Source organism: Humulus lupulus, chromosome 6 (genome assembly GCF_963169125.1).
Source record: "Humulus lupulus chromosome 6, drHumLupu1.1, whole genome shotgun sequence".
Classification (NCBI taxonomy): Eukaryota; Viridiplantae; Streptophyta; class Magnoliopsida; order Rosales; family Cannabaceae; genus Humulus; species Humulus lupulus.
In genome coordinates, this window is record NC_084798.1 from 12813128 (window position 1) to 12824608 (window position 11481).

General features: G+C 46.5%; 1 protein-coding gene across 5 annotated transcripts; it reads left to right on the plus strand.

The window, feature by feature from the left end:
- The first annotated feature begins 9714 nt into the window (after positions 1-9714).
- LOC133781687 (FHA domain-containing protein At4g14490-like) lies at positions 9715-11416 on the plus strand. 5 transcript variants are annotated; one of them, XM_062220749.1, is made up of 2 exons: positions 9715-10914; positions 11166-11416. In XM_062220749.1, exons 1-2 carry the CDS (start codon positions 9743-9745, stop codon positions 11254-11256), a joined length of 1263 nt encoding a protein of 420 aa, XP_062076733.1. In that variant the 5' UTR covers positions 9715-9742; the 3' UTR covers positions 11257-11416. The 5 variants fall into 5 exon arrangements, with proteins under 5 accessions (XP_062076733.1, XP_062076734.1, XP_062076736.1 ...); XM_062220750.1 differs by having other exon boundaries at positions 11169-11416; XM_062220752.1 differs by having other exon boundaries at positions 9715-10891; positions 11169-11416.
- The last annotated feature ends 65 nt before the right edge of the window (positions 11417-11481 follow it).

Consider the following 11481-nt stretch of genomic DNA (forward strand, 5'->3'; position numbering starts at 1 on the left):
AGACCAGATTCAGAAGCCAGTCTACTACATCAGCAAGGGGCTTCTTGGAGCTGAATCCCGGTACCCGTTGATGGAGAAACTGGCGTTCTGCCTTATCACGGCCTCGCGAAAGCTCAGGCCGTACTTCCAGTCCCACTCAATACACGTCATGACTGATCTGCCTTTAAGGCAGGTTTTACAAAAACCTGAAGCATCGGGACGTTTGTTAAAATGGGCAATCGAGCTCAGCCAGTTCGAGATTTTGTACACTCCGCGAACTGCTATAAAAAGTCAGGCCCTGGCCGATTTCGTAGCAGAATGCACGGGGTTCCGGGAGGATCCCGCAGAAGACTCACCCCAAGTCACCTCACCCCAAGCGCCGTGGAGGATCTTTATGGATGGTTCGTCCAACGAGAACGACTCCAGAGCTGGAGTCATTTTGATATCCCCCGAGGGACATAGATTCCACTCGGCACTGAGATTCGGATTCAAGACCTCCAACAACGAGGTTGAATACGAAGCCTTGCTGGCTGGGCTGAGGATAGCCCAGGAGTTGAAGGCGAGCTCCGTCCAGTGCTTCAGTGACTCCCAGCTCGTGGTAAACCAGGTTCTGGGCGAATATCAAGCACGGGGACCCAAGATGGCCGCCTATCTGGCAAAGGTAAAAGGTGAGCTATCTGCGTTTAGGCGAGGCTCGATCGAACAGATATCTCGGAAGCAGAACGCTAACGCAGACACCCTTGCCAAGCTCGCCACCTCTGGGGAAACAGAGACCTTGGGGTTAGTACCAATAGAATTCTTGGAGAAACCAAGTATAGAAGAAGTCAGGACGGAGGTTGAGATGATCGACGCCAGGCCGACCTGGATGACCCCCATCCTTGAGTATCTCCTCAAAGGAAAGCTACCTGAAGGACGCAATGAAGCACGGTGAGTACTCTATCAAGCACCGAGGTATACGATGGTCGATGGGGTGTTGTACCGACGTGGGCACTCCCTACCTCTCCTTCGATGTGTTCTTCCAGGCGAAGCAAAGCCCATCCTGCAGGAGGTGCACGAGGGTTTTTGCGGAGACCACACTGGGGGGCAGAGTCTGGCCTTAAAGGTCCTAAGTCAAGGATATTACTGGCCAACTCTGTCCAAAGACTCGATTTCATACGTGAAGAAGTGCGACAAGTGCCAGCGATTCACCGCAGTTGCCCGAGCTCCTCCAGTCGAGCTGAAGATGATCTTGTCCCCATGGCCATTCGTAGTTTGGGGGATCGACTTGGTGGGCGCCCTCCCTACTGGAAAGGGCGGGGTCCGTTACGCCGTGGTAGCCATCGACTACTTTACGAAGTGGGCTGAGGCGGAACCTTTGGCAACGATAACGTCCAAAAAAGTGCTGGACTTCGTGGTTAAAAGCATTATCTGTCGATTTGGCCTGCCCAAGAAGATCGTTTCCGATAATGGCACTCAGTTCGACAGCGACCTGTTCACCGAGTTTTGTGAAAGGTACAGAATTGTGAAAAGTTTCTCCTCCGTGGCCTATCCTTAGGCGAATGGCCAGGTCTTAGCTGTCAACAAAACTCTAAAGGCGAGCCTCAAGAAGAGATTAGATGAAGCGAAGGGGGTCTGGCCAGAACAGCTCCCCCAGGTCCTATGGGCATACCGGACCTCGCATCGGACTCCTACGGGTCATACTCCTTTTTCCTTGACCTTTGGAAGTGAGGCAGTCCTCCCCGTGGAAAGTAAGGTGCTTTCGCATAGGGTCCAGTCTTACGACCAGGACCGCAACCACGAGCTACTGTGCAATTCCCTTGACCTAGTTGATGAAAGGCGAGAAGATTCGCAACTCTAGCTCGCCCACTATTAGCAAAAGATCACTCGCTATTTCAACTCCAAAGTCAAAAAGTGCGCCTTCAGCGTTGGTGACCTGATCCTAAGGAGAGTCTTCCTAGCCAGTAAGGACCCCAAAGATGGAATCTTGGGACCGAACTGGGAAGGGCCATATCAAGTCATCGAGGTCATTAAAGAAGGAACTTATAAGTTAGCTCGGCTTGATGGAGGGGCAGTCCCGCGGAGTTGGAACGCCATCCATTTAAAGAAATATTATCAATGATTCACTTGTAAGGCCTGGAAGGCCATTTTTTATGTATTAAGCAATGAGAATCAGCTTTTTGTTTATATTCGTACATATTTTCAAGTGTAATCTAAAGTAACCACGAAAGACCATTTCCCAGTTACTTGGGGGGCATATGGTACCTGGATATAACCAGGTCTCCTTAATGACTTAGAAGTTGATTCATATTGATTGACCGTTTTTTTTCTTAAAAAATGCGAGATATTGATAAGGATCAACGCTAACTAAGTCCTATCCTGGATATAACCAGGTCAAAAAACTTAGAAGTTGATTTAAATCTATTGATCATTGTTCTTCCTAAAGAGCTCAAGATATGGATAAAATTTAACGCGAACTAAGTTTTCAAATTAAGTTCATGGATATAACCGAGTCATAAAACTTAGAAGTTGATTTAAATCTGTTGATCGTTGTTCTTCCTAAAGAGCTCGAGATATGGATAAAGATTAACGCGAACTAAGTTTTTCAAAAATTGTAACCAAAATGCGTAGGGGCAAGAAAAAGGATCAATTGAAAACAAAATTAAGTTAAATTGTCTCGAGGTGGAAGCACCTCATGCATAGGTTACACAAAAAAAGGGAGTTAAAAATGTTGAAAGAAAGGGCACGAGAGAAGAAGGCCCTAAGCTCCGCCAGGTGGCCCCTTGGAGGTCGCCGTCTCGCCCTGCTCAGCTGCGCCAGAGCCTTCCCCGGTCTCGGAGGGCGCTTCTTTATCGAGGCGAGCTTGGAACTTCACCAGCAAGCGCTCCCAGAGGCTCGCTGACAGGAAGGAGAAGTCAGCGTCTGGATTGTAGGCCCAGCAATGGTAGAATAGGTCTTCCAAGGCCTTTTCCGAAGCTGTCTGCTCGGCCTCCAGGGCGGCCTTGGCCTCAGCCTTCGCGGCATCTAGGTCTGTCCGCGAGGTGGCGAGGGCGGTCTTGAGCTCTTGGACCTTCGAGCGGGTCTTTTCCAACTCGGTCTGCGAGGCCGCCAAGGCATCCTTAGCCGCCTGCAAAGTAGTCTGGTGCTCGCTCCTTATATCCTCGAGCTGAGTTTTGGTCCTGGCGATGCTCCGATGAAGGGCAACGGCGCTCTGCGAAGGCGGAAAGGCAATTGCCTTAGAAAAAAGAGAAGAAAGAAAAAACAGGGCAAAGTGTAATAACAGAAACCACAAAAAGGTTAAGGTTAGCTTACCATCATGGCCATGCCCAGGGAAGACTCCAGCACGCCCACCAGGCTCATGGTCTCGATGGCCCGGAGCTCCTTCTCGTTGAACTTGTATATGTGGCTAACGGCGTAGTTCGCCGACTCATACACCGTTCCCCGGAAGGCCTCTGGAATCTTCTCCAGGTCCTGGGGATTGACTGGGATGCGTACCTCGGAGGGTACAATCGCTGAAGCCTCGAGCTCCGTTCCTGCGTCCCGGGCAGCGGCCGGAGCTCGTGGAGGGGGTGGGGGCATGTTGCTTCCCCCTGCAGCAGGAGGAACCGCTCCCACGACCTGGGCAGCTGGGGCTTGCTCCTTCTCCTTTGCGGGAGACTTGGTGGGGGTCCTGGCGATGTGCTTGGACGTCCGGAGCCTCTTCATTCTTGGCCTAGCTGCCCCAGCTGGGGGGTTCCCCCCGGCGAACGCACCTCGCAGGCTATCTTCGGGCTGAGACATCTCTTCTGTCAAAACAAAGACATGGTTAGTACAAGAGTTAGCAATCATACAGAAACAAAAACAAAGGGGGAAAAAGAGAAATGAAAGTATATGTATACTAAAAGGGATCCTACCCCCCGGGCTAGAAGAACCTATGGTTACGACCATCGGCTCCGGAGCTCCCGCGGGAGAATCTAAGTCGATTATCTCCTGAGCTGGTGCAAATTCTAGATCTGACTCCGGTTCCGGGCTAGATTCTTCAACATATTTCTTAAGCCCCGGAGCTACGGCACCCCTCCGGAGTGATGGCCATGACCGAAGGTTGGTCCCATACTCCTCGAATAGGATCAACCTAAAGGCTAGGGTGTTATCTACTACTACGGTACCCCTAGGCCGACTATCTTGGTAGTCCAACACAAGCCGGTCGAAACAGTGGAGCAGGGTTGTGTTCAGGTTCGGATCACTTCGGTGACGATGGACGAGCTGCCTAGGATTGAACCTAGCTAGCCGGGGGTCTGCTGTGGCCCTATCTAAACTCCTAAACATGTAAGGGTTACCTTGGCTAGAAGGACCCGCGGCTGCTCCGGACTGGATCCTCTCCTCGCCTGTCCTCTGGGCGACCTCAAAAGCCCGCTTCCTGTTCCTCACGAGGGGAACTTCGTCGTCCTCATCCTCCTCATCTTCATTTCTCGCGACCTCCTCCACGATGATGGGTCTGGTGTCGCGAGCTGGGGGAAGCCCCCGTGGCCTCCTTAGGTTCAAAGTCTGATTTGGGAAAATCAGCTTGCAGGCCACCATCGTCTCGTCTGTTACGAGCACGCGATAATCCTTCTCACTGGGGGACAAGCCCGCCAGTTTCTCGTATTGGGCCCCGAGGGTCACAGATTTCTCTGTCCTCGCGAAGATGGCTGCAGGATTAATCTAAGTCAGAAAGGGATACAGGAGGAGCTAAACGATACTTAACTTACGAGCTAAGGATGAAAAGCACTTACGAGGGCGATTGAAGTAGTGGAGCTCGCAGTTTCTGAACCCCGTCAACATGAAGAATTGATCCTTAAAGTCGTTGGGGGTGGCTGGGCAGCTCGATGACCGCAGCCGTGTTGGGGAATCGGGTCAAGTAATAAAACCCGTCGCCTCGCCCCTGCTGATCCGGGCTGGCCTTGAGGCAGAAAAAATACAAAATATCCGCAGGAGTGGGGACCTCCCACTCGTGCTTCAAAAATAAATATCTCAACCCCGCCAACAACCGATAAGAGTTGGGGGGGAGCTGGAATGGGGCCAACTTCACATAATTTAGGAAGTCAGCAAAATACTGGTCCAGCGGGAGGAAGGCCCCCGCCTTAAAATGCTCGCCGCTCCAGGCAGCAAATTCCTCGTCGAGCGGCGCGCAGCTCCGCTCGCCTTCCGCGGGAGGTCGGGCAATCACTGACGCTCTCCCCAGCCCGATGTTGTGGGAGAGGAATAGCTTGTTGACCTTCGTCTGGTCGGTAATCTTTGAGACGATCCTCTCCGCCTCGAAGAATGCATCAGGAGCCACCTCGAGCTCCTGCTCCACTGCCGGGCCAAAGTTGGGGATCGGGGAATCCGGCATCACCGCCTTTCCTTTCTTGCTGGGAGGCCGAGCTGCCGACGGTCTTCTTTGGAGCGTTCCTCTTCGTTGCCATCTAGTCGCCTAACGAACAAAAGAAAAGATTTCAGAAAAGGCGACCTAAGCATAAGGAATAGTCAAAGGAGTGTTCTTTGCACGAGCTGAGATAAGCCCAGCCCGTGGAGAGTGAGACCACGCGGTTCAATGAACACGCACCTGTGCTCCCAACAGATCCCCGATTACTCGGAATTCGTGTGTTAGGAGGGTCAGGTTAAAATTTTGCCTTAGAGGGAAAGTTCCAATAGGCATGAGAGGCAAAACCGCCCGTGAAGCGTGTCCCCTAAGCTACCCGGTTTTGCACCCAAAATTCCAAAACTCCTACCCATAAATTTTCCCCAGAAAATGCATCCTATAAACCATACTCCTAAAATGATTTCCTACGGCAAAAATATCCTAACCTAAAAGGCTTTCACCCTTCATACCCACAAAAACCAGTAAACCCTTGCATGTGGCTACAGTAAATATTTACCTAAGCTACAGTGAAAAATATTTTCAAAACACGCATGGTCAGGGGACTTACAGAGTGTTTGGTTGGGAGGTGGATGAAGGTGTCGCCTAGGTGGGAGCTTCGCCGGAGTATTTGTTTCCAAAGCTTTGAAGGAGTCCTCATGCTTGAGCTTCTTGCACGCTGAAAATGGCAGTCACAAAGAAGAGGGTTTTTTTCTTCTGAGATGAAGAGAGAAGAAGGAGAGAGTTCCTGAGAAATTTCAAATGAAAGGGTGGCCCATGCGTAGGGTGGCCACCCCTGTTATATACGCGAAGAGTCACGTAAAAAGGGTCGTTGGATGGCCCGGATGTGGGATCCAAGGCCCTCCACTCGAAATACGAAACGACGGCTGGGCATAGGCTAGGCCATTAAATGCGGTTCTCGGAAGACGTACCGTCACCAACCATGATGTTCCACGTATCAGGCGCCTGCGTAAAATGTGGAATGTGAAGAGTTCATGGGGAAGCTTAAAAGCCCCTACTGTGGCCTTATACAACGTCGTTTGCCACGAGCAGGGGCTTGGGAGGCAGATGTACGCCCTGATTTTCCCACGGGCTGATTAGCGAGCTGAGCTGCGGCCTAATCATGATTATCTCGTGGACATCCCCAAAACCGGAGCTGCCATCATAAGATCATACCTCCTTAGCTCGAGGTAACCTAAGGGTTCGCCTTTGATAACTTAAGGACAGAGTCCGGGCTCTGAAGGCCGAAGGTCGAGCTAAGTATCCAGGTCGTGGTACGAGCTAGAGTTGGATGCTATGACCCTTTGTAAAGTCAACACACGCAAGGTAAACGTACATATATCAGACATCACGTGTCTGATATGCCCCTGACTTCTCAGACACGCAACAGGAACGTGCGTATTCAGACACCCACGACTGGGTTGGGCCGTGCGGCCCATTATCTCCTTACCTATTGATTTGACCACACTTATGTGTCAGGTTTATGAATTAATCATGAATGTCACTAAATTGACATGATAGGTAAGAAGGTCACGGGTTGACCTTCTTACCAACTCCCAGGTGCCTTCTCCTATAAATATGGAGACCTTGGGAGTTAAGAGGGGTTGGATTCTCTCTTGTAAGAAATACCCTGTAATCAAATATCCAGTATATAGCAATAATACTGACTAGTGGAGTAGAAAGATTTTAACCTTTGAACCACTTAAAAACGTGTCTTGAGTCACCTTTTTCATTTCTAAGATCATATATCTGTTTCGGTTCAACATTAGCACTAATCCCTTTCTCTTCTTTTCTTAATTACCTGTTGGCGAAGAACCGCGTCAACAGCCTTCTACCCGGATTGGGTCGCTAACCCGGTGCTAGTTCTGAAACCTAACGAAACATGGCGAACCTGTATTGATTACTCAGACCCCAATAAAGCATGTCCTAAGGACTGCTTCCCCCTGCCTCAAATCCTTGTTTTGGTTGAGTTCTACATTTTAGACCAATATTTTTCAAATCATGCCTTTAGTGCTCTAAATTTATAGCCAATTGATTTCAATTAAATATATTATCTAATAAAAAAGTACAAGAATAGAAAAAATGTATTTAACTTCATTTACCTCATTATCTGATTGAGTCATTGTTATTGTTATACCCAAAAAATAGGAAGATGCCTCCTAGGAGGCTAAGGGGAATGCATTCTAGGAGAGTTAAGGGGAATGGTCCTAGGAGACCCCAAGGAGGATGTGGTCCTAGGAGACCCCAAGAGAGTGATCCTAGGAGAACCAAGGATGAGGTCCGAGGAGAACTCAAGAAAGTGGTCTTAGGAGACCCCAAGGAGAAAGTGGTCCTAGGAGACCCCAAGGAGGATGTGGTCCTAGGAGACCCCAAGGGTGTGTAGGAGGTAAGCCTCCCAAGGTTTTCTAAGTGTTTGCTCGAACGTGTCCAAGGTAAGTAGCTAAGGAGGAGGAGTCTCATGCAAGAGGATGGAGACTTAGGTTTTGATAAGGAAAGTCTATACAATGTTCGATCGGACATGTTTAGGTGAGGTGCCAAGGAGGTTGCCTCAATGTTGTCCAAGGTGAGGTTGCCTCAATGCTGTCCAGGGTGAGGTGCCAAGGAGGTTGCCTCGGATCACCTTGGTCCGAGGAGAAGCCAAGGAGATTGATTCAAGGAGGAACATGGCATGCTAGAGGAGAGTGCCATGTTAGAGGAGAGAAGTGCATGTCCTACCACCATGCATGTTCAACCCACCAAAAACATGTCCTACCACCATGCATATCCTACCACCATGCATGTTCAACCAGCACTTGCATGGGTAGTGAGTAGGAGGTGGACCAACTAGCTAGAGTGGACTAAGTCAGACACAACTCCAACAACATATGCGGGAATCTCTCATTTCTTCCCACAAATGGGGGGTTTGTTACATTTCGAATTTTGAATGTTTAAATGTAATAAAAATAGTAAAATATCCCTATTTTAAGGGGATATCAGTTGAGGATCCCAGGCCTATAAATAGAGAGCTTATGGGATGGGAGAAGGGTCCTTCTTCTGCTTCTTCTTTCTAGAGAGAGAAAATTGAGTCTGTCTATTCTAGAGAGAGAAAGTGCTGAAATTAGAGAGAATTCTTGTATTTTCACAATCTGTACTGAAGAAACTCAGTTGGCTCAGTCCATCTGATCTTGAGTATAGGTTTATAAATCACAACTCTAAGTGGATTAGGCTATTACCGACAATCGGGGCTGAACCACTATAAAAATCTCCTGTGTTATTTATTTTTCTTGTTTATACCGTCTGTTGTCATTTATATTCTCTTGAAGGCTTGTCGTAGTTGACGTTCTCACGTCGTTGGCTAAAAACGCAGTCAACAGTTATGTTTGCTGGAGATGTTGGTGGCACACTAGAATCCGACGATTTTGAGCACGACTCCGGACTAGATTCGTGAATAATCAACCGTCGTTGAATCGGTTGTTGTGGACCTCTAATGCTTGGTACTTTCGTCCGTGCCATGGAATCCAAGAAATAGAGTGTATAAGAGTTGAGCTTGGGCAATTGGACAGTCGATCCACCTAAAAACGCTAATAGAAAGCAAATTTACATAAAAATATCATTACCCAAACACTATAATAAGATCTATTTGAATATACGAGTCTAAGGAAATTGACTTGAAGTGATTATGCACCATGACTGTAATCTTCAATAAAAACAAGATTGTTAACATATTAATTATAAAACTAAGCTAATATGTACACCCTTCATCACATATCCAATATATTTTTTTAACAAAAAAAGATAATGAAGTAGTACAAACAATGTAAATATTCATTTCAAATATCAAACCATAAGCAACATCACATATTGTATATGAGTTGAAAATCTCAATCTAATTTAATAAAGTTAGTTCATTGAGGCATTTTCACAAACATATGATTTGCATTATTTAATATCATCAAGAATATATAAAGAAAAAAACAAATTTACCCACTAATAGCAAAACTCTAGCAAGAACAAAAATCAAAGTAGTTGTCTATCAAGTTTTTTTAATCTACTCATAGAAACAAGTTGCAATTTGTTTTTATTTAAGATTTAAAATTACATACCTTTGTTTGAAGAAAAACTGAAGAAAAAAAATTGAAGAAGATAAATAGTATGATCGAATGGCTAGACAAGCTTGGACTCTTAAAAAATATTAAGCTAGCTCAAATGGATAGCACTTGAGTTAGCTGAGATACAGAGAATGAGATTACCAGAGAATCTGCTGAGTTCTATGAAAGAGAATCTGCTGAGTTGTATGAAAAGAAGTGTGTCTGTTGTGTGAGATGCTCTCTTTAGTGTAATGTTAAGTAAAGTCTAATATTAATATTAAGTTTTAGGGTTGGGATATATTAATAATTTTATTACTAAAATTGTAAAAAAAAATAATAGTTAAACTGTTCGGTGAAGAAGGTTATGGCTCTCAAACTTGAAATCACCAAAGGTCCTCGAGCCGGAGAAACCCTAGAATACCGGCCCGGATCCACCATTCGAATCGGTCGTGTTGTCCGGGGTAATAACCTCACCATCAAAGACTCCGGCATCTCCACCAAGCACCTCTCCCTCGAATCCGAATCTGGCAAATGGCTACTTCAAGACCTCGGCTCCTCCAACGGCTCTTTCCTCAACGACCAACTGATCGACCCCGACGTCCCCGTCGATCTCAGTGACGGAGACTGCATCAAGATTGGAGAATCTACTTCCATCTCCGTCAAGATTGAAGTCCACGATGGGAGCTACTTGAGGCGGAGCTCTAGGCGTGGAGTTCAGGAGAAGGATGGCGGAGCTTCTGGTGCGACTAATCGGGGTAGGAGAGGTAAGGTTGCGAAGGAAAAGGAGAAGGAAGTGGAATGTGCTTTGGGGGTGGAGAATGCAGAGGCGGTGGATGTAGTTGAGGTGGTTGAGAAACCAAGGCGGGGGAGGAAACCTAGGGTTTTGAAGAGTGTGGTTGAGGAGAAGGAGAAGGAGAAGGAGGAGCAAGAGCATGAAGAGAAAATGGGGCAGCTGCGGCAAGTGAGAACGAGGCGAACTCGGAGCTCCAAAAAGGAGGAAAATGCAGTGTCTTGTTCAGTTCTTGAGAAAATTCCAGAGAATTCTGATGTAGAAGGTGGACAAGTTAAGGTTGGCAATAAGAAGACTACTCGTGCCGGCGGTGGCACAAGGAGGAGGAAGAATTCACCACAGAAGTCGCCTGATTGTGTTGAAGTTATTGATCTTAAGGATGAGTTGATTATGAGGGAACATGAGTGTGAAAAGGCAGTCAGCGAGCTTGGTGTCGAAGAAGTTTGTGAAAAGGCCGTCGGGGAGCTTTGTGTTGAAGAAATTGGTGAAAAGGAGGATCATGGCAGAGATGCTTGTGGCATCAGTGGAGAGGCAAAAAAGGATAGTGCTTCTGGTTCTAAAGAGAAGTTGGGTGAATCTGGAAAGGAGCTGGATTTGGAGAAGATGACACTTGGAGAGTGGTTTGATTATTTGGAGATTGCTTTGCCGAAACAGATAATTGAAGCAAGTGAGGAGATGATCAAGGGTATGAGACTGAAAGCCGAAAGGTTTCACAATTACATGGTAGAGTTAGAAGCACCTATTGTGTAAGATGCTAGGTTTTTCCACATTTAGCTTAGAGTTCTTCATTTAGTTCGTGCTGTAAATATAAATATTAAATGTCTTATTCCTTATCCTCTTAAGTCTTCAAAAGGAAATTATTATTTTGCGGTCAACTATCTTTATATTGCAGCTTGTTACTAACTTCATGCTAATTTGTCTGCGTATTAAAGTTTTCTGCTTTCATTTATTGCTGTTGCTAATTCAATTTACTTATTCAGTTCTTCATTGGTTTCAGTAGCTTATCTTTTAAGGTTGCATTCTGCTCAATGGAGATTATTTTTTCTTCAGAGATAACATCCCAACAAATTTCTCTTTCATGTGAGTGACCCTATATTGAAGATTGAAATTGGAAATTTAGTTGGGAATTTCTCTTTAATATTCCTGTTGATATGTATATATGTTCATACATGTGTTTTTATTAATTCTGTTGCAATAAATTTATTGCAGTATTGCATATTTTTATACTTAGAAATAAATATCTAATATTGATAATTAAAAAAAAAAATTACTTGGGTGGCAAGGCTATATTTTTCCAAATGCGAGTGCTTGAC

What these genes read in the sequence shown, in the direction of transcription:
- LOC133781687 (XM_062220749.1), top strand. Translation starts at nt 9,743, where the DNA reads ATGGCTCTCAAACTTGAAATCACCAAAGGTCCTCGAGCCGGAGAAACC. An exon ending in GAGTTAGAAGCACCTATTGT is followed by an intron (nt 10,915 to 11,165) that starts GTAAGATGCTAG and finishes CATTGGTTTCAG; the next exon opens with TAGCTTATCTTTTAAGGTTG.